Source organism: Schistocerca serialis, chromosome 6 (genome assembly GCF_023864345.2).
Source record: "Schistocerca serialis cubense isolate TAMUIC-IGC-003099 chromosome 6, iqSchSeri2.2, whole genome shotgun sequence".
Classification (NCBI taxonomy): domain Eukaryota; kingdom Metazoa; phylum Arthropoda; class Insecta; order Orthoptera; family Acrididae; genus Schistocerca; species Schistocerca serialis.
The window spans coordinates 262,296,187-262,316,757 of record NC_064643.1 but is presented as its reverse complement, the minus strand read 5'-3'; the positions used below and the strand labels follow the sequence as shown (position 1 = coordinate 262,316,757).

Genomic DNA, 20,571 nt, shown 5'->3' with positions numbered 1-20,571 from the left:
TCAATAGTAACTGGTAAAGGCGCCTTGCTAGGTCGTAGCAAATGACGTAGCTGAAGGCTATGCTAACTATCGTCTCGGCAAATGAGAGCGTATTTTGTCAGTGAACCATCGCTAGCAAAGTCGGCTGTACAACTGGGGCGAGTGCTAGGAAGTCTCTCTAGACCCGCCGTGTGTCGGCGCTCGGTCTGCAATCTCTGATAGTGGCGACACGCGGGTCCGACGTATACTAACGGACCGCGGCCGATTTAAAGGCTACCACCTAGCAAGTGTGGTGTCTGGCGGTGACACCACACCAGTCAACACTGTATTCAGTTCCCTAACGATCTAAAATCGGAAACATGTTCATCGGACTTCTTCGGCTTATTTTCACATGTGGAATCATCTCACAAATTATGTGACATTCCTCCTCCCTGAATACACACCATACCATCTGGCTGGCTAAATATTACTTCATATGGAAATGAATAAGGAAAAGTGTGAAGTTATTCACATGAGTACTAAAAGAAATCAGATAAATTTCGATTACACGATAAGTCACACAAATCTGAATTCAAAATTCAACTAAATTCTTAGGGATTACAAATACAAATAACCTAAATTGGAACGATCACATGGATTAATATTTTGGGTAGAGCAAACCAATGACCGCGATTCATTGGCAGAACACTTAGAAGGTGCAACACGTCTACTAAAGAGACTGCTTGCACCACGCTTGTCCGCCCTATTCTGGAGTATTGCTGTGCGGTGTGGGATCCGTATCAGGTGGGACTGACGAATGAAATCGAAAAAGTACAAAGAACGGCAGCTCATATTGTATTATCGTGAAATAGGGGAGATAGTGTCACAGACATGATACGTGATTTGGAGTGGCAATCATTAAAACAAAGGCGTTTTTCGTTGCGACGGGATCTTATCACGAAATTTCAATCACCAGTTTTCTCATCCAATTGCGAAAATTTTCTCTTGGCACCCACCTACATAGGGAGAAATGATCATCACGATAAAATAAGGGCTCGCACAGAAAACTTTAAATGCTCGTTTTTCCCGCGTGCCGTTCGAGAGTGTTCAGATAGCCTTCAAGAGGTAGGAAGCGAGATTGCGTGTTATACACTACGGCATGTCAAACCATCAAACTTGGCATTTGAGCGTTACTCCGTTTAACAATATAGTCTGCATGATTGCGTTCACCATGGTGGCGTCAAATGCATATGCGGCCATCAGTGTAGGACAAGTTGAAGTGGGCCCCGTCCGAAACCACTAAATTTTGCCTCTCGGCACGCCAGTGCTGGGGTTCACGTGCCCATTGTAGTCTGCAGCGTTGGTGGGTTCTAGTCACTGGATGCCGACGCAATGGCATGGATGCCGCCAGTCCAGCCGGCAGAAGACAATGTAGAACCGTCGACGCAGAGATGTCCACAACTGTTTCAGTGCATCCCATTCGTGCCAACACTGTGGACGAAGCTGTTCTGTACATTAGGGCCAAGCTGACAAGATGGCGATCATCTCGCACTGTGATCACATTGTATCGTCCAGTATCTTGTCGGCACTGTATACGACCCTCTACCTGGTTACAAGTACGCCTCACTGTTGAAGCAGCATGTCCTGTACGAGCCGCGGTGTCACGGAACGAGAGAGCCGCCTCCCGGAGCCAGTCATTCTGCCCCGTTCGAATGCACTCACATGCTGATATTCCACATTGTGATGTCGGCGAGGCATAGTGGAACACTTCGTATGACGGCTCCGCACCGGCTGAACTTTGCGTAACACTGAGCTGTCCGGTCACACAAAAGAGGGTACCGTTGAGCCCATGTGCACGCCAACTCTCTGTCGTTTAAATCGCTTATTATTGTTCAGCTGTTCTACACGTCTTCTTATCGTGGCGTGTTGCAGACCATTGTTTCACTTTTTGCAAACAGTAGTGTATGTGTTTTTATATTATTGCATCTGAAATATTAATAAAATATTAAGAGACATGAATAATGATAAAATACTATTCGGCGATTTCTGTGCAATCACTGTCTCCACATATGCGTACGCCATAATTACTCTACCACGCAAACATTTGGGGAGACACTCGTCTGGTATGAGACGTTCCCGGTAGGGGGAGGGGGGGTTATCCACTGAGGACCGAACCGCACATTATCCCTGGGTTTGGTGTGGGGCGGCGGTGGGGTGGGTGGACTGCTGTGGCCTGTTGTGGGGTTGTGAATCAATGAGGGCTACGGCGGGACGAAGCCTCTCTGTCGGTGCTGGGTCACCGATTCAATACACAACACATTACACAATAATAAAATAAATAAACTCATAAATGAAATGACTTAAGCTACATCGAATTTCTGAAGGAAATAAGGAGGGAAGGTTAGAAAAATGTTTCCAATGGCTCTAAGCACTATGGGACTTAACATCTGAGGTCATCAGTCCAATAGACTGAGAACTACTTAAACCTTACTAACCTAAGGACATCACACACATCCATGCCCGAGGCAGGATTCGAACCTGCGACCGTAGCAGCAGTGCGGTTCCGGACTGAAGCGCCTGGAACCGCTCCTCCGCTTAGTCACAGCGGCCGGCGGAAGATTAGAGTTTAATGTTCTGTCGACAGTGTGGTCATTAGAGATGGGGCACAAGCTCTGATTAGAAAAGAATGGGGAAGGAAATCATTCGTGCCCTTTTCAGTGGAACCATCTCGGCATTTTCCTGGAGCAAATTTGGTAGATCACGGAAAACCGGAATCGGGATGGCCGAACGGAGATTTGAACAGTCGCTCTTTCGAATGCGAGTCCAGTGTGATAACCACTGCGCCGCCTCACTCAGTATGTTCCTGACGAAATATTTTCAAACAGATCTTTGCACTATGCCCAATATTTTCTCTTCAGTGGAATTCTGATCTGGCTTAACAATAATTCAAGACTGTCTTTTTTAAGAACCTGGACCCAATATTTATTAAAAATACGATTCATTTTCTTCACATGGTTTCTATGGTACTTATCTGCCAGTCTATTTTTAATACGACCGTCACTTTCCTCGTCACATAATAACGGTGTCAGATGATTTACCATAGAGTATTTATATTACCGCACCAGTAAAATATTAAGAGACATGAGCAAGTGCAAAATAAATCCAAACAAAGTCAAAACTCAATAGTAAAATTACATAATGTACTATATATTCCTAAGGAAATATTTTCAAACGTATCTTCCCATCTCGCCCGATACTTTCACTTCATCGGCGTCCTGATCTGGCTCTGAGCACTATGGGACTTAATAAACATCTGTGGTCATCAGTCCCCTACAACTTAGAACTACTTAAACCTAACTAACCTAAGGACATCGCACACATCCATGCCCGAGGCAGGATTCGAACCTGCGACCGTAGCGGTCACACGGTTCCAGACTGAAGCGCTTAGAACCGCACGGCCACACCTGCCGGCTTCCTGATCTGGTTTAAGAATAATATAAGATGGTCTTTTTTCTTAAGACACTGGATCGAGTATTTATTAAAAATATGGTTGACTTTCATACCTCGGTTTCTGCGAAATTTCTGTGCCTGACTATTTTTGCTATGTTAGTCCCTTATCTTGTCATATAATAACGGAGCCTGATGGCTTGCGCATTCTGAGGCTTCACTCGATATTCTAACACATGAATAATTTTGTTCAATCTACGTGGCCGTGCTGAAAAGTAATACCTACGAATTTTTTGTGTGGTAACTCTTAAAGATTTTTAAATAAAACAAACGTCATTACCATTCTGCATCCTTATTCTCTACGTCTACAAATTTATTTCTCAACATAGTCAACCTGGCGACGAACACGTTTCTCCCCACGAGAGACCAGTTTGTTGACACCGTCACTGTCAAAAATTGGTTCAAATGGCTCTGAGCACTGTGGGACATAACGTCTGAGGTCATCAGTCCCCTAGAACTTAGAACTACTTAAACCTAACTAACCTAAGGACATCACACACGTCTATGAGCGAGCCAGGATAGGAACCTGTGACCGTAGTGGTCGCGCGGTTCCAGACTGTAACGCCTAGAATCCTCAGCCACCCCGGCCGGCCCGTCACTGACGAATGTCTGATTTTGTTGAGGGAACCACTAACTTGCCTTGGCTTACACCGCTTCATCATTACCAAAGGGAAGTCCTCGAAGGTGTACTTTATGTTTGATGAAAATCGGGTTCGGCCAAGTTGGGTCTGTATGGAGGATGATTGATGACAGAATGAACCCAAGATATCAGAGCGCTCGTGTGTGGTTTGGCATTGTTATGCTGAAGGAGAGGGTGCTCCCTGTGTGGACAAAATCTTCGGATCGGAAATTCGATTACAGCACACTGTTTCTCAAGCACCGACATAGTTACATTACACACCGCCATGTTACACGCTACCATTGGGAGTCTTTTAGCGGTAGAGAGCTGCAAATTCGGAGACATGAAGAATAGAGATGTAGAAAGTTAGTAATGTTTCTTTTATTTAAAGAGCTAAAGAGCTTTAAGAATTTTCACTTGAGAAATTGGGAGGCATTGCTTTTCAGCACGCCCTCGCAATTACTTCATTTAATTTTCATTTGAAGATAACTTCATATTCAGTGTTGCTGTCTGGTCAGTAACACCTATCGTCCATAGCTGTGTTGGACAACTTCAGAGGTGCTCCTGGTTACGTTAAGTCTTGTCGATTGTTCAGGATTCCGCAGCTCGTGGTCGTGCGGTAGCGTTCTCGCTTCCCATGCCCGGGTTCCCGGGTCCTATTCCCGGCGGGGTCAGGGGAGGAGGAGGAGGAGATTAGTGTTTAACGTCCCGTCGACAACGAGGTCATTAGAGACGGAGCGCAAGCTCGGGTTAGGGAAGGATGGGGAAGGAAATCGGCCGTCCCTTTCAAAGGAACCATCCCGGCATTTGCCTGAAGCGATTTAGGGAAATCATGGAAAACCTAAATCAGGATGGCCGGAGTCGGGACTGAACCGTCGTCCTCCCGAATGCGAGTCCAGTGTGCTAACCACTGCGCCGGGGTCAGGGATTTTCTCTGCCTCGTGATGACTGGGTGTTGTGTGCTGTCCTTAGGTTAGTTAGGTTTAAGTAGTTCTAAGTTCTAGGGGACTGATGACCATAGATGTTAAGTCCCATAGTGCTCAGAGCCATTTGAACCACTTTTAATTGTTCAGGAATACATCTCGTCTAGAGCTATGTTGGATACCTTCAGAGGTTTTCCTCGTCACGCTGAAACTTGCCGACTGACCAGGAGTACCTCTCGTTCAGAGCTCTGGGCGAAACAGAATGCACGAAAGTGTCATGGTCCACGACCATACCACCTGGAAGCATCCTCAGCAAATACGGCAACAGGTCGCGAAAGACTTCATTGTAGCAACAATTGTTGAATTATACATCTACATTTATACTCCGCAAGCCACCCAACAGTGTGTGGCGGAGGGCACTTTACGTGCCACTGTCATTACCTCCCTTTCCTGTTCCAGTCGCGTATGGTTCGCGGCAAGAACGACTGCCGGAAAGCCTCCGTGCGCGATCGAATCTCTCTAATTTTACATTCGTGATCTCCTCGGGAGGTATAAGTAGGGGGAAGCAATATATTCGATACCTCATCCAGAAACGCACCCTCTCGAAATCTGGACAGCAAGCTACACCGCGATGCAGAGCGCCTCTCTTGCAGAGTCTGCCACTTGAGTTTGCTGAACATCTCCGTAACGCTATCAGGCTTACCAAATAACCGTGTGACGAAATGCGCCGCTCTTCTTTGGATCTTCTCTATCTCCTCTGTCAATCCGACCTGGTACAGATCCCACACCGATGACCAATACTCAAGTATAGGTAAAACGAGTGTTTTCTATGCCACCTACTTATTTATTCATTTTGATGTTTTAATACAATGACTGTTGTTTCTAGTCGTGTCTGATGTTAAGAGACGTTTGGCTTCTCGCCACTTGGTGCGCTGGCGTCGCTGCAACTGCCACGCGGTCACCATCGTCGCGACAGCTCGACTGCGGTACAAGTGGGCGTATGCTTTGGTGCGCAGGCTCGTGCGAGCGCGTACAGTGCGGCGCCGGCCGGCACTGCCTGCTCGACCAGAACCTGCGGCCGCACTGCGTGCGATGCGCGCAGCGCTGCCCCAGCGCGGCCGCCGCCGCCGCCTCGGCGCAGCCCGCCAGCCGGCAGGTGTGCGGCGCCGACGGCGTCACCTACCCCAGCGCCTGCCACCTGCGCGAGGCCGCCTGCCTCAAGGGCCGCGCCATCCCTGAGGCCTACAAGGGCCGCTGCAAGCGTGAGTATCTCCAGCACCTTGCTCTGCTCTGCTGCCTCGCAAAATCAAGCCCTCTAGGCTGCAGCCTGCTACTGGGGGTCCTAACTGGAGCACTGCATCCCCGCAGAGTAGTCGAATTAGCCGCTCTCATTCCTCACCATTGCTGGGGATCCTAACTGGAGCACTGCATTCCCACGACGTAGTAACGTCAGCTGCTCGTGTTTCTCACCGTTTCTGGGGGTCCTAACTGGAGTACTGAATTGCTGTGGCTAATCGCATAAACTGCTCTTGTTCCACACTTTTCATACGGTTCAGCTCCACTCAGTCGATACACATCGGATACCAACAGAAATGAAGACAACACATGAAGGGCTTATGGTGGTACAAGTCCATTTTTGTACATATTGAGATACAGAGTCCTAAAGTTAAATGAGCACTGAAAAATCTGGAGTTGGGATACCAGAAACATTCAAGCATATGACTTCTTGCAACAGATGAACCTTTCTTTCTCTTTGTTTGGCTCATTAATTTCAGAAGCATTATACACAGATGCGTGGAGGTAATGGACTTGTACCACTATTGAAATAAGCCCTTCACATAATTTAGGCTCCAGCACAACAACACTTTGCTTAGTCCAATACTGAATGGTGAAAGTGAACCTCATTTCACTGAATTAGATGGTTCCATCGACGTCGACACACGCTGGAGGCAAAAGAAAAGGTAGACGTCACCTAGCTGCGACAATGCAATGTCACTTGACTTAGCCTACTACTAAACGGTGAAAGTGAGGTTACGACATACAGTGGAAACCACGTTTTCCTAGACCAGATGGTACCACAGGCCATCTGTGTTACCCGGAAGAGTCACAACTCGGAAGTTGAGAAAAAAATTAGAATGACATCGGTTGAATGCCATAAACATATACTTTACGATTATTTACACGCAATCATGTGAATTATACATTATCTTCCCACAAAATTTGAGCACATATTGAAAAATCGAGTTTTATACATTAAAATAATCGACAAGTTTCTTTGGAGCCATTTTATTACCTCGTTTGTGGGCTGCACGGTCACACATGCGTATCACCAGCATTAGTTCGGCCGAAGCTATTTCTATCTTGTGTCCTAAATAAATCATTATTTTGTCCAGCTATTTTGTTGTATCTGCATGTGTCATAACAACTTCAGCTAATCCATCATCACATTAGCCGTGTCTAGAAATGAAGAAACAAAAAACTGTAGTTAGCGTCATTCTCGTTCCTCAGTCAGTCTTAACGTCACCAACTCCTACGTCTGAGGATCCTGGAATGATTACGAATGCTTTAACGAACTACGACGGGTGCAAAACATACAAAGTGCCCCAGAAGACACCCAGTAGATTATTCTTCCAATCTGACAGCCTGAAGCTCCACCACCAAATTCAGCAGCAGCGTTCCTCCGCAATTCTTCTTTATCCATACAATGAAGTGCAACTTCTTGTCCATGGGCTAGTCACCTTCGTCTCTGTTGTGTATTTTTACACTCGCCACAAATTGATCAATGCAGTTCTGTACAGCTAAGTGTTAACTAGCAACTCGCCAGGATCCGTGTATTGACGGACGGGGGGGGGGGGGGGGGGGGGGGGGGAGGGATCTTCTAAATGCACCTAGTATCATTTGTCTATAGTTTCCTTGTGGTTTGTACTGTCGATCGATGTGAAAATGATGGAAAGACTGCACGCAACCGTCGGTCGAGTGGGGCCAGGCGCTGCCGCCAATTTGAAGCTGAGTCATGACAATGAACGAAGCCGCAGCTGCTTCGTGGTCAATGACTGCGTGGTCTCGAGCAGCATTGCAACACTTCCCCAGCTCATCTACGTTCTCATGTGATCCCGAGGGACTTCATCCTGTTCCCCCGAGTGAATATAACATTCAAAGAAGAAAGACTACCTGGCCTGATACATCATCGCAGTGCTTCCCCAACTCCAGTAAAGTCCCTCCTCTCGGAGGAAGGCATGGGATGCATGGGATACCTTCTGATATCGTCCCGGAGCTCCTTTTGTCCGGCTGCATAATTCCGAAAGTGTTGTCAGTGCTGGATTTTGTTCACGAACTGACTTTTTTATTATGTAACACAAACGTTCAATAGGATTCATTTCGGGAGATCTGGATGGCCAAACCATTCGCTCGAAATTGTCTAGACTGTTCTTCATAGCAATCTCGAATAATTGTGACCTGGATATGGCGCACTGTCATCCATAAAAATTCCATCGTTTCATGGCTGCAAATGGTCTCCAGGTAGCCAAGCATAACTGTTTCCAGTCAGTGACCGGTTCAGTTGGACCATAGGTCCCAGTTCATTCGATGTAAACACAGCTCACACCATTATGGAGCTACCACGATCCTACACAGCGCCTTCTTGACAATCTGGGTCCAAGACGTCGTGGAGTCTGCACCGCACTCGAACCCCATCATCAGCGACTGAAATCGGCACTCATCTGACCAGGCCTCGATTTTTCAGTCGTCTAGGGCCCAACCGATAGGGTCACGAGCTTAGGAGAGGCGCTGTAGGCGGTGTGGTGCTGTCAGCAAAGGCACTCGCGTCGGACGTTGCTGTCATACCCAATAACGCTAAATTTCGTTGCACTGTCCTAACGGATACGTTCGTCTTACGTCTCACATTGATTTTTGCGTTTAAAAAACGTTGAAACGTGTGTGAATTCTTAAGGGACCAAACTGCTGAGGTCATCGGTCCAGAGACTTACACACTACTTAAACTAACTTATGCTAAGACAAACACACGCACCAATGCCCGAGGGAGGACTCGAACCTCCGGCGGGAGGGGCCGCGCAGTCCGTGACATGGCGCCTCAAACCGAGTGGCCACTCAGCGCGGCGATTTCTGCGTTTATTTCATGCCGTGTTGCTTGTCTGTTAGCACTGAACACACTGCCCAAACGCCGCTGCTCTCTGTCGTTAAGTGAAGGCGGTCGGACACTGCGTGGTCCTTGTTGAAATTTGGTTTCTAGGCACACTCTTGACATTGTGGATCTCGAAAAATTGGATTCCCTAACGATTTCCGAAATGGACTGTCCAACGCATCTAGCACCACTACCATTACGGATTCAAAGTCTGTTAATTCGCGTGGTGCGAAAATAATCACGTCGTAATCAAAATGGCTCTGAGCACTATGGGACTTAACAGCTGTGGTCACCAGTCCCCTAGAACTTAGAACTACTTAAACCTAACTAACCTAAGGACAGCACACACATCCATGCCCGAGGCAGGATTCGAACCTGCGACCGTAGCAGTCGCGCGGTTACGTCGCAAACAGATTCACTTGAATCACCTGTGTGCAAATGACAGCTATGCCAACGGATTGCCCTTTTATAGCTTGTATGCGCGATACTATCGCCATCTGTATACATGCATATCACTATCGCATGACTTTTTGTCACCCACTGTATTTGCCTGAGCGAAGACAGCCACCTTTGGCAGATGTGAGTCGACTCCAATGGTCCTATATTGAAGAGTTTCATTTGTTAGTAACAATATCTTAAATATCTTTTTGCAGAATTTTGACTCATTACTTTTTATATATACCCTGTATGCTATCAGACTTAAGGATAATGTTTATTAATGGGCACAGCAAAATTCATAACGCATATTCATGACAAAGGAAAAGTGAAATCGACCAAATATTTCAGATCTATATTTTGTGTGGTGGAGAAAATATATACATAAAACACATCGAATAATATTTACAAAGCAATACATAGAGCCTTTTTAACATACCCATTGTGTTTTTCTTAAATAATGTCAAATACAACTGTATTTTTTCATTTCAATAGCGCGACGTTTTCACTGTTAAAAAGGCTATTTAATCGAAATTTCTTCATCTGTTTACGTTCCGGAGCCGAATTCAGGTGCAGCACACAGTTTTGGTCTTCCAGGGAGTTTCATAGCACTCTAATGTTTGTGCTGCAAACATTAAACGAAATGTGCTTTCAATGACAGTTAGAAAAGCGATGTATTTCGAAACGTATGTTCACTTGACATGTCGTGTTAGTCTGCTGTAGTAACTTGTCTGTAAATTTCGATTAAGCATGTTTCTTACACAATGTACAGTAATCGCACAATTGCCAATCGTATTAATGACGAACTGATTTTAGAATTATTTTAGACTTATGAAATATATCACAACGAAATCTCTAGGACGAATATCAATAATAATGCTGTTTATTGTTTGAAATCTCTAAAAGTTTGCCTGCAATTAAACAGTTGAGATAGTAAAAGACATTGTCCCCTAGTCGACTCTGGAATTCTCGAACCACCCAGCCTCAGTCAAGTGTAGGCTCAGGAATGTGCTCCTAGGAATGTTCCATTTCAGCATTACCCTTTTTTCTGTGAACAACAAATGATGAACGGTAACGATGTTGTGAGACGCGCTTAATTTTCTCGAGTGCAGTTTTCCGTGTCCGGCCGCTGAACACGCAATACTCATATTTTCCGCTCGAAGCCCTAGCTCGGTTGCATGGCCTGCGCTGATAAATCACTTTGCCGCGAAATTACAGTTTTGCACCATGGCGCGCCCGCTGTGCTACAATTTTCCGCCGATCCTCGTTCTTGCAACCTCCTCCGACCATTACGAGCTGCTCACGGGGGAAAAACTTCTTTGTTAAAGAATTGAACATTACGTTATCTCACCTCACATCTGGTGTAGTTGCTTAAGGCACTCATCGGCGACGCGAGACGTAGTACAACCAACCTCAGTTAATGACCTCGGAGATGATGCCTGAAAACTGCTGTGTACCACGCAATTCGCTTTACGTGGCTTGGAATTTGTTATTTGCTCCATCAGCTTTAGCAGTTATAGAAAGAAAGGAGTAATAAGGGAGTAACGAGGTAGATAAGCAAATTGAGGACGGAGAAGCGGAAGGTAAACAGAAGGCGAAGGCCTACTTCACCCTTAGTAGGAGCGCATAAATGTGGATGCTAACGTATCTAGGCGTTCTATAAAACGAGTCCTCCGCAATGCGCAAAGCACAACTCTCACTAGCTTCTCGCCGATTACAGTGCATGCGACCACCCAACTAAAAGTGAGGGCATTTAATATGTGGAAAAAAGAGTGGAACAGAAACCTTCAGCACCACAGTCTGAAACCCGACTGGCTTGCAAGACCGTGATTTACGGACTTTAAGGATGCGCTTACGTTGCTGCAACTTCCCACATATAAAGTGTATGATAGTTGTAAGGTGGGGCTGTCATGTGGGGAAAGGTGCTGGAACAATGAAAATATACATAGTAGATTGTTATAAGGACTCCATTGGGATACAAGTCAAAACGAGAACATCAGCTGAAAATGAAGTTATATTTATTATCGGTTGCACATTAACTAAATAATACAGTAAACCAAAATTAAATGAAAGATCAAGTGTGCTCAGAACATGCTCTTAAACTGAATGACAGGTACACGTCAAGTCAAAAAAAAATTACGCACCACGAATGAATTATCCGAATGGGATGGGAATCAGTAGGTGTGACGTACGTACACGTTCAGAGAAACAAATGATTACACTTTCAAAAAAAATTGGATGATGTATGTGTGTGTGTGTGTGTGTGTGTATGTGTGTGTGTGTGTGTGTGTTACTCAGAACCAACTTTTATAGATGATACGAAAAAGTAGTACATCACAGAGAACCTTAGAAGTGTGTGTGAATTTTATAACGAGTAAAAAACTCTGTACTCCAGATTCTAGATGTGTCCCCTTTTCTGGATGCGTGTGTTGGTCAGCAATAATGTTCACGTAAGCTTCGTCTGCTGTGGAGCCCCACGTTCAACACTGTTCGCTGAACAGTGTTCTGCGGGACATTTGTACCTGTACCAGCACTGTACCCTGTCGTCAGGTCCGCCACAGATCAACACCTGTTCTGCTTTACAGAGCGGAGAAACCTCGGGCCTCCACATTTTGTAATGGGGCAAGGGGTGTCTAACCCCTTGTCGCCTACTTCTGTTTTCACCGCCCTTCAACGACTTTCCATCGAAGCGCGAACCGTTTCCAGGTGCTGAGTCGCAACAATCTGCTCTTTTTCAAAGTCGTTTATGTCAGTGGATTTCCCCGCTTACGACACGTATCATGGGTAGAATGATTCCCCACACACCTTTCTTACTGTGCCATGTGGTCATAACACCAACAGATGTCCGTCAGTCTCCCGCTGGGCAATGGTCATAATACACACATCAAAAAAAGTTTTGCATCACCCTGGTTCCCACAACTCCTGAATATAGACTTTGACTGTGTATATTGTATTGCAGACACAGCCCCCTTGACTGTTCAGAGATGTCACTAAACCTGCCCATGCATGAGCAGCGCCTATTAGACGCAGGGTGTCCGACAGCCGATCAGTTCCAGTCATTCCACCAGGAAGGAGGTACACGGCTCGTTATGTCTGTAGTACAGCCATGCCTAGACGGTCAGTACCGTGGCCCGACAGTCTCCGTATTGTTACTTTGTGCCAGGAAGGGCTCTCAATAAGGAAAGTGTCCAGGCGTCTCGGAGTGAACCAAAACGATGTTGTTCGGACATGGAGGAGATTCAGAGAGACAGCAACTATCGATGACATGCCTCGCTCAGGCCGCCCAAGGGCTACTACTGCAGTGGATGACCGCTACCTACGGATTATGGCTCGGAGGAAACCTGACAGCAACGCCACCATGTTGAATAATTCTTTTCGTGCAGCCTCAGGACTCAAACTGTGCGCAATAGGCTGCATGATGCGCAACTTCACTCCCGGCGTCTATGGCGAGGTCCGTCTTTGCAACGACGACACCATGCTGCGCTGTATGGATGGACCCAACAACATGCCGAATGGACCGCTCAGGATTGGCATCATGTTCTCTTCACCGATGAATGTCGCATATGCCTTCAACAACACAATCGTCGGAGACGTGTTTGGAGGCAACCCGGTCAGGCTGAACGCCTTACACACACTGTCCAGCGAGTGCAGAAAGGTGGAGGTTCCTTGCTGTTATGGGGTGGCAATATGTGAGGCCGACGTACGCCGCTGGTGACCATGGAAGGCTCCGTAATGGCTGTACGATACGCGAATGCCATCCTCCGACCGATACTGCCACCATATCGGCAGCGTATTGGCGAGGCATTCGTCTTCATGGACGAAAATTCGCCCCCCATTCGTGCACATCTTGTGAATGATTTCCTCCACAATAACAACATCGCTCGACTAGAGTAGCCAGCATGTTCTCCAGACCCCTATCGAACATGCCTAGGATAGATTGAATAGGGCTGTTTACGGACGACGTGACCCACCAACCTGTCTGAGGGATCTACGCCGAATCGCCTTTGAGCAGTGGGACAACCTGGACCAACAGTGCCTTGATGAACTTGTGGATAGCATGCCACGACGAATGCAGGCATGCATCAGTGCAAGAGGACTGCTACTGGATATTAGAGGTACCGTTGTGTACTGCCATCTGGATCACCACCTCTCAAGGTCTGGCTGTGTGGTGGTGCAACATGCAATGTGTGGTTTTCATGAGCAATAAAAATGCCGGAAATGATGTTTGTGTTGATCTCTATTCCAATTTTCTGTAGAGGTTCCGGAACTCTAGGAACCAAGGCGATGCAAAAAAAGTTTTTGATATGTTTATTTCCGATAATAACTACTTATATAATTGTTGTTTTTTTGCCTTTATTTAATTGGACAGGCTCACGTTTTATCTTTCTTAGATAGACTGAGAGGTATAAATGATGACATATTTGACAAATTAGAAATAGCGAACCGACTGGCAAACCATTTGCTAATTTTGCGCGAGGAATAGGGCTGCATTGTTAGTCAACTGGAAGTTTTCTAGTCAATCCAAGTCTGCAAATTGACACTTCATTCTTCTTTTCCAAAATATACATGGTTTAGATGGATATGACGAAACGGTTTATAGTCCCTTAATTGGTGTGGATAGTTTAAACATCTCTTTTTGTACAATCTCCTTTTCCTCCTCATTAGAAGTTAACTGACATCAACGAGAGCTTGCTGAAAAGCAATGCCTCTGACTTTTTTTATGTAAAAACTCAAAATTAAAAAAAAAATATTACGAGCGTTACTTACATTCTACATCTTTATTCTTCAAGTCTCCATATTTATTTCTCAACATAGTCACCCTAGCGACGAATACATTTCTTCCAACGAGAAACCAGTTCGTTGATACCGTCACTGTAAAATGTTTGATTTTGTTGACGGAGCCACAACCTCATCTCTGCCTGCACCGCTTCATCACTGTCAGAGTGAAGCCCTCAAAGATGTTCTTTAAGTATTCGAAACAGATAAAAATCGGATGGAGCGAAGCCAGGGCTTCATGGAGGACGATAGACGAAAGTGAACCCAAGGCGTCGGACTGTTGCAGATGCCGCAGCGTTCATATGTGATCCCGCATTATGCTGAAAGAGAGGGTGCTCCATGTGTGACCAAACTCTTCGTATTCGAAACTCGATTACAGCATGCTGTTTCTCACGCGCCGACATTGTTACTTTACACACGGCCATGTGACACGATGCAATTGAGATCCCTCTAGCGGAAGAATGTTAATCTTGTGTTTAAATAGCTTTAAGAGTTTCCGCATAAAAAATTCGGAGTCATTTCTTTTCAGCACGCCCTCGCAGAAGGAATTCACGCTCTCTCTTTATTAAATTATGGAAGTAATGATAATCTCACTTTATTGTACCAGTAAAATTAGGACTGCGGTTTTAGAGAGACCGTTAGTGTAAAAAAATATAATGTTCGGAGAACCGATATTTGAACGGAAAGCAAAATCGGTTTTGGCTTAACATGTCAAGACAAGAGCTAGAACCGGTTTCTGGAACTCGACTTCGTCTTCTGAGAGTTTTTTGACATACAAACGTCGTAGCAGACTTCGTCACTGATCATAGAAAATGTGCTTTCCGATAAAGTCCGGAGCTCCAAGGAGATGTTGTTCATACAAAATTCGCAGCGCTAGAAATTTAGTGAAGTGCGTTAAGACCTGCGGGTGCAGACGTTTGGCGTAGGCTATGGAAGCTGACCCTCGACCTGAACTGATGCGACTTATTCTAAATAAGCGAACAGGCCCGTTATTACATGATTATACTATTGCCAAACAATCACTGGACGCATTCACATTCATTAAACATCTAGAAGTATACGTACTGAGCGATTTAAAATGAAAAAACCTCACACGACCAGCAATAAGATAGGCAGATGGCAAAATGAGATTTATTGGAAAAAATCCTCAGATGTACAGTCCCGTCAAAGGACGTGACTTATAGAACCCTCCCTCGACAGATATTTGAGGTTGCTCGTCAGTTCGTGACCTTTATCAGATGGGATTGGTAGAGGAAACAGAGAAGATCCAAAGAAGTGCAGCACGTTTCGTCACAGTTGCATTTAAAAAGCGCGAAAGTGTCACGAGGTTACTAACCCAACTCCAGTGGCATATGCTGCAAGAGACGGCCGCGCATCACGGGGTGATCTACTGTTAAAGTGCCGAGAGCATGCCTTCACAGAAGACTCAGAGAGGATGAAATAATCAGTCAGCCAGTTGCTTGACCTAGGTTTCGATAATTATAAATTTACCTAGGATTCGATGGATTAAAAATTACCTTGTTCAGAAGGAGATGGTAACACCTAGAAATTTAACACTGTTTACAAAAGATTCAAGTAACACGGCAGTACCAAATGCAGGATAAATTTCTAGAATTCATTAGTCAAAAAAACATGGTTCAAATGGCTCTGAGCACTATGGGACTTAATATCTGAGGTCATCAGTCCCCTAGAACTTAGAACTACTTAAAGCTAACTAACCTAAGGACATCACACGTATCCATGCCCGAGGCAGGATTCGAACCTGCGACCGTAGCGGTCGCGCGGTTCCAGACTGAAGGGCCTAGAACCGCTCGGCCACACCAGCCGGCCATCCATTATTCCACACATACTTCTTACATATTACAAGGTACATTATAATACAGGGGTTTATGCTAATGGCTGAAACTAGTCATCTCGTTAAAAATAAATGTTACTGTAAAAGGAGCTATTCATCCACGCAGTAAAGCCCCGGTCACCGTGTCATCCTCTGCTTTGCGGCGTCGTGTGGATGCGGTATGGAAGGACATACACTCCCGGCGGCCGGCCGTAGTGACCGAGCGGTTCTAGGCGCTACAGTCTGGAACCGCGCGACCGCTACGGTCGCAGGTTCGAATCCTGCCTCGGGCATGGATGTGTGTGATGTCCTTAGGTTAGTTAGGTTTAAGTAGTTCTCAGTTCTAGGGGACTGATGACCTCAGAAGTTAAGTCCCACAGTGCTCAGAGCCATTTGAGCCACTCCCGGCCGTTTTGCACATTTTCCCGTCCTTGGAGCCGCTACTAGTCGGTCAGTAGTATCACGAGGCTGATTGCACCCCTATACCATTCCTCCCAGCAAGGAAACATCCTTGGCAGTACTGGGAATCGAACCCGATCCTTCACCTGCGCTGACCACCCAGCTGCCGAGGCGGATTAAATGCTATTGTGCCGTATAATTAAAATTATTTTCAAAGGATGTTCCGCCATATACCACAAGGCGGTTTGCGGGACGTAGATGTAGATGAAGAGATCTGCGGCCTCACCTCGCGATGTACTCGCACCGGATGTCCTTCCTCCCACGACCTCCAGCGACCTACACAGCGAAACTGTTTCCACCTACGTCCCACAGCATCGCTCGTACGACGGTATAAGAGGTATTAAACTACGAATCAAGTATCAGGTTCGCGTAGTAAAATTGTATTACATGTTTAATACGATAACATAAAAAATTACTTTATCAGCAGTCCGAAATACGGGTAGATACAAATGCACTCGTCATATTTCTGGGACACTGCAAGGTCTACACGACATGTGTTACGTGTTTAGGCATTAGTGTTCCTCGCCGCGAGGGGATACGAAGGGTCTCTGTTCTGAGCAGGTCATATCTACTTAGGACGCAGAAGAAGGTTCGCTTCAGAGATTCACGCGTCCGGGAAGACGCGTACTGGAAAGTGTGTGACCCCTATTACCGTGGAAACGATCGAGCAGCCAGCAATTTGAATCTAATCTGCTACCTACTCGGTAAATTATTTACGGCCAATGAAATTTTAATGAAGTGTTATTGCTATAATTTGAGCAATACTACACGCCTGCCGAAATGCTTCTTAGCTTCGACCCTTCTGATGCGAGAAGGATAAAATGTTTGTTCAAAAGTGTAATTACATTCATTACGTATACGCTGAGGAGATTTCCGTCTCGTACTGGAGCTGTTTTAGAGATAGAAACACGAATGAAAAAATCAAACTAGGTAGCTTCCGGACGCGCTCCAGACACAAAAAACGTAATGGACTTCATATTATCCCAGCGTCGGTTACCGCAGTATGCAGCAATAACTATGAGCCGTTTATCATGAAAAACCAGTTCTTTACTTACAAATAGCAGCCTTTCGTAGCAGATTACTCTCACTATCACAACACTTTCACAGAGAACCTCTTACATACATAAGAAAACTATGGCCTCAGCACTTTGTGGAAGGAACTTCCGTTACAATAAATCACTTTACTTGTAATAATGGCCAATTTTTGTTCAACATAGGGTGGTCTAATTTCTTTCCTGTTGAACTCAGACAAATTGGGTGCAAATCCATAACGTCACCACACCAACGTAAGTGCCCATCTAAAGACGAAATATTTTATTGTTAATTTTATTGTTGTTACTTTCATTTTTATTATTATTGTCGTACTAGCTGAGAAAACTGGTGTTGCCCAGGTATTTACTTATAGCTGTATGCGAGATTTCGTTCACGTGGAATTTATTTTTCGCTTATTAAACCTTCTTTGTACACAACGTTTGAAGTAGTATGATTGGGGACATGAACGAAGAACTTGTTTGCATCACCAACAGAAGAGAGGACCACATAGAGGTGGTTGTGCGAAAAGCAGCTGCCATTAATGTCTATGCCCACAGCACTTAGCGTCTAACCTTGTGCTTTGTTTATGGTCATCGCATAACATAAGCTCACAGGGAATTATATACGTTTAAAGCGAAATGGGGAAACTATTAGGAATAAACGGGATTCGGGATATAAAATCTCGCACGACTGCCCTGCTTCCAGTCAAAATGTCCACTTGTATGATGTAAGGTTGGAGAGAAGTACCTTTAAGTCTCTATTAGTGACGGGTTCTGAGGAGCGAGATAATGCATGATGCTCTTGATCAGAGTTACTTTGCACCTCGCTTACGGAAGGAGTTTCCAAAGAGCGAGTTAAAGCTGGATGTTCTCGAGCCGCAGCAAGTCTCGCCTCGCCATTGTCATTGGATTTTTAATACCTCATTGTCCTCAGTTACTTAGCCGTTCTGTTTATGCAGAAAGACTCGACCGTTTCCTATGCATTTTCACTTGTAATCAAAACGAAATGAAAATGTAATGGTAGGTACCCAAATCGCAAAACAAACTAAATAAAAACTATCGTAAGAAGCAAAGTGAAATCAGTAAGTTCCTAAATCTAGCCTAATAGATTCGCTGTTAGTTTATATTCTTAAAGATAAGATAGCGGCGCTTAATTCTCTACCTGACGTAAACTTCCAAAAATACTTCTGTCACTGAATTAAAAAACTAACAGTTTATCCATTGCCTCTTTGGTACACTAAACCATGATGATAAAATACAGGAACTACTAAGCCGAGCAGACGATTTTAGATGAAACTTTAAATTACGATATTTTTTTCCATGTTCAGGTTTTTATGAAATACGTTGCCACAAGCTACGCTCAAATTACCTGTGAGAGCCTCTTGAGAAGTCATGTAATAGTTCTGGCGATCAGCGTGTCCAAACAGACATGACGATTTTACAGTTTTATAGTTAGCGGAGATATAGATACTGGAGATGGTTCAGTATACAAGAATGTGTTATGAATAATATTGCAAATCTGTCACATAATAATGAAAAAATACTATTTAAACTTGATACTTGTGTCATAGCTTTTATATTACCTTCACATACATCATTTGAATCACTTCATCGCATGGAGTGAAAGTCATGGACAATGTGGATCAATGTTTAGCCCCATTGATTCCTTTAATGCAGACGAGTATGGATCGAGTTGAGACTCTATCACATACTACACGGAAGCATAAAAGATTTAAGTTACTCCGTTGATTCCTAAATCAGGTGGGCACAAACAAACGTATATTTTTTCTGTATTCTATCTGTTGTTGATTATACTAATATTGATGTTTAAATCAGCCAAATGTTGTTAGACATTTTAGGTGGAATATTGACAGGTATTGCAGTGTTTTATGCATGGGATATTTTCTTCTCTAACATTCGTCTCTTGACAGTTTTCATTTTTACAGCTTCAGAAGCGGTTGTGAGCGTGTGGGTGCTATTCTGTCATTCTGCGCAACGGATTAATCTGAGATGTACCCTTTACTCTGTGGCTCCTGCAAGATGCAATTTCTATCCCCACACTACTACAGAAGTGAGACAGACGCTCCTAACGTTCTAAAGAGAAATGCCTGAAAAACTTTTAGCAATAAATATCTTCTGGAGTCGTCCGCTTTAAGGAAATGACACAAAAATTCACAAAATTTCTTACGCAACTAGTGGGATACTTGGGTACTGGAGTGGTGCTAGTTAGTGTAAGAAACACATGAAACTAACGAAAACTATTATTTATTTTGCAAAAATTCTGAGAAATCACAATGGCACTTTTAGTTATGAACTGAACAAGTTATTTCCGGGTTCTTTTCGGAATGTGAAGTTACCTCTTAAGGATAGGATTCGCTAATGAAATTTCTATACAAAGTAAAGATTGTTATTGACTTGGAAGAATGGATGAGAGCCACGCCTACTCAACTTGAATAATTATCCGTTCGAATGTTGCTAGGTACGGTCGAGGCGGTCGCATGTGAAATGCAGTGAAGTATATTGTTGTGGAGGAAATATAGGGCTCGCAAGATCTGTAGCGCCCAATACCGTAAGCTGCCATGACTGCTGTCTGCGCCACTCGCTGCTGACAAATAAGATAACTCTCGTTCTATCTGGATTGACCTTTGCCAATTAAACTCTCCCTACTCCTTGATGAAGTCAAGGACTCCTATTCGCCCCTACTCTATTGGCATGGTACACTGGTCAGATAACCAGTCCACCGCGATGCCACTCAAAAATTCGCTCGCAGGCGTTTACCTATAACTCTGTCCGTTGGTACCACACAATACGTGTGGCGGCCAACACAGTGAACAACGATTAATCGCAAGGACTCAATATAGAGTCGCACTCCGATTCGCTCTCGACAG

The 20,571-nt window shown here is 44.8% G+C and overlaps 1 protein-coding gene across 1 annotated transcript in view; it reads left to right on the top strand.

Moving 5' to 3' along the window:
- Window positions 1-20,571, top strand: part of LOC126484817 (follistatin) — a 235,444-nt gene that overhangs the window by 100,638 nt on the left and 114,235 nt on the right. The window contains exon 4 of the mRNA XM_050108414.1: window positions 6,024-6,269. Coding sequence (XP_049964371.1) covers window positions 6,024-6,269 — 246 coding nt within the window. The remainder of the gene's footprint in view (window positions 1-6,023; window positions 6,270-20,571) is intronic.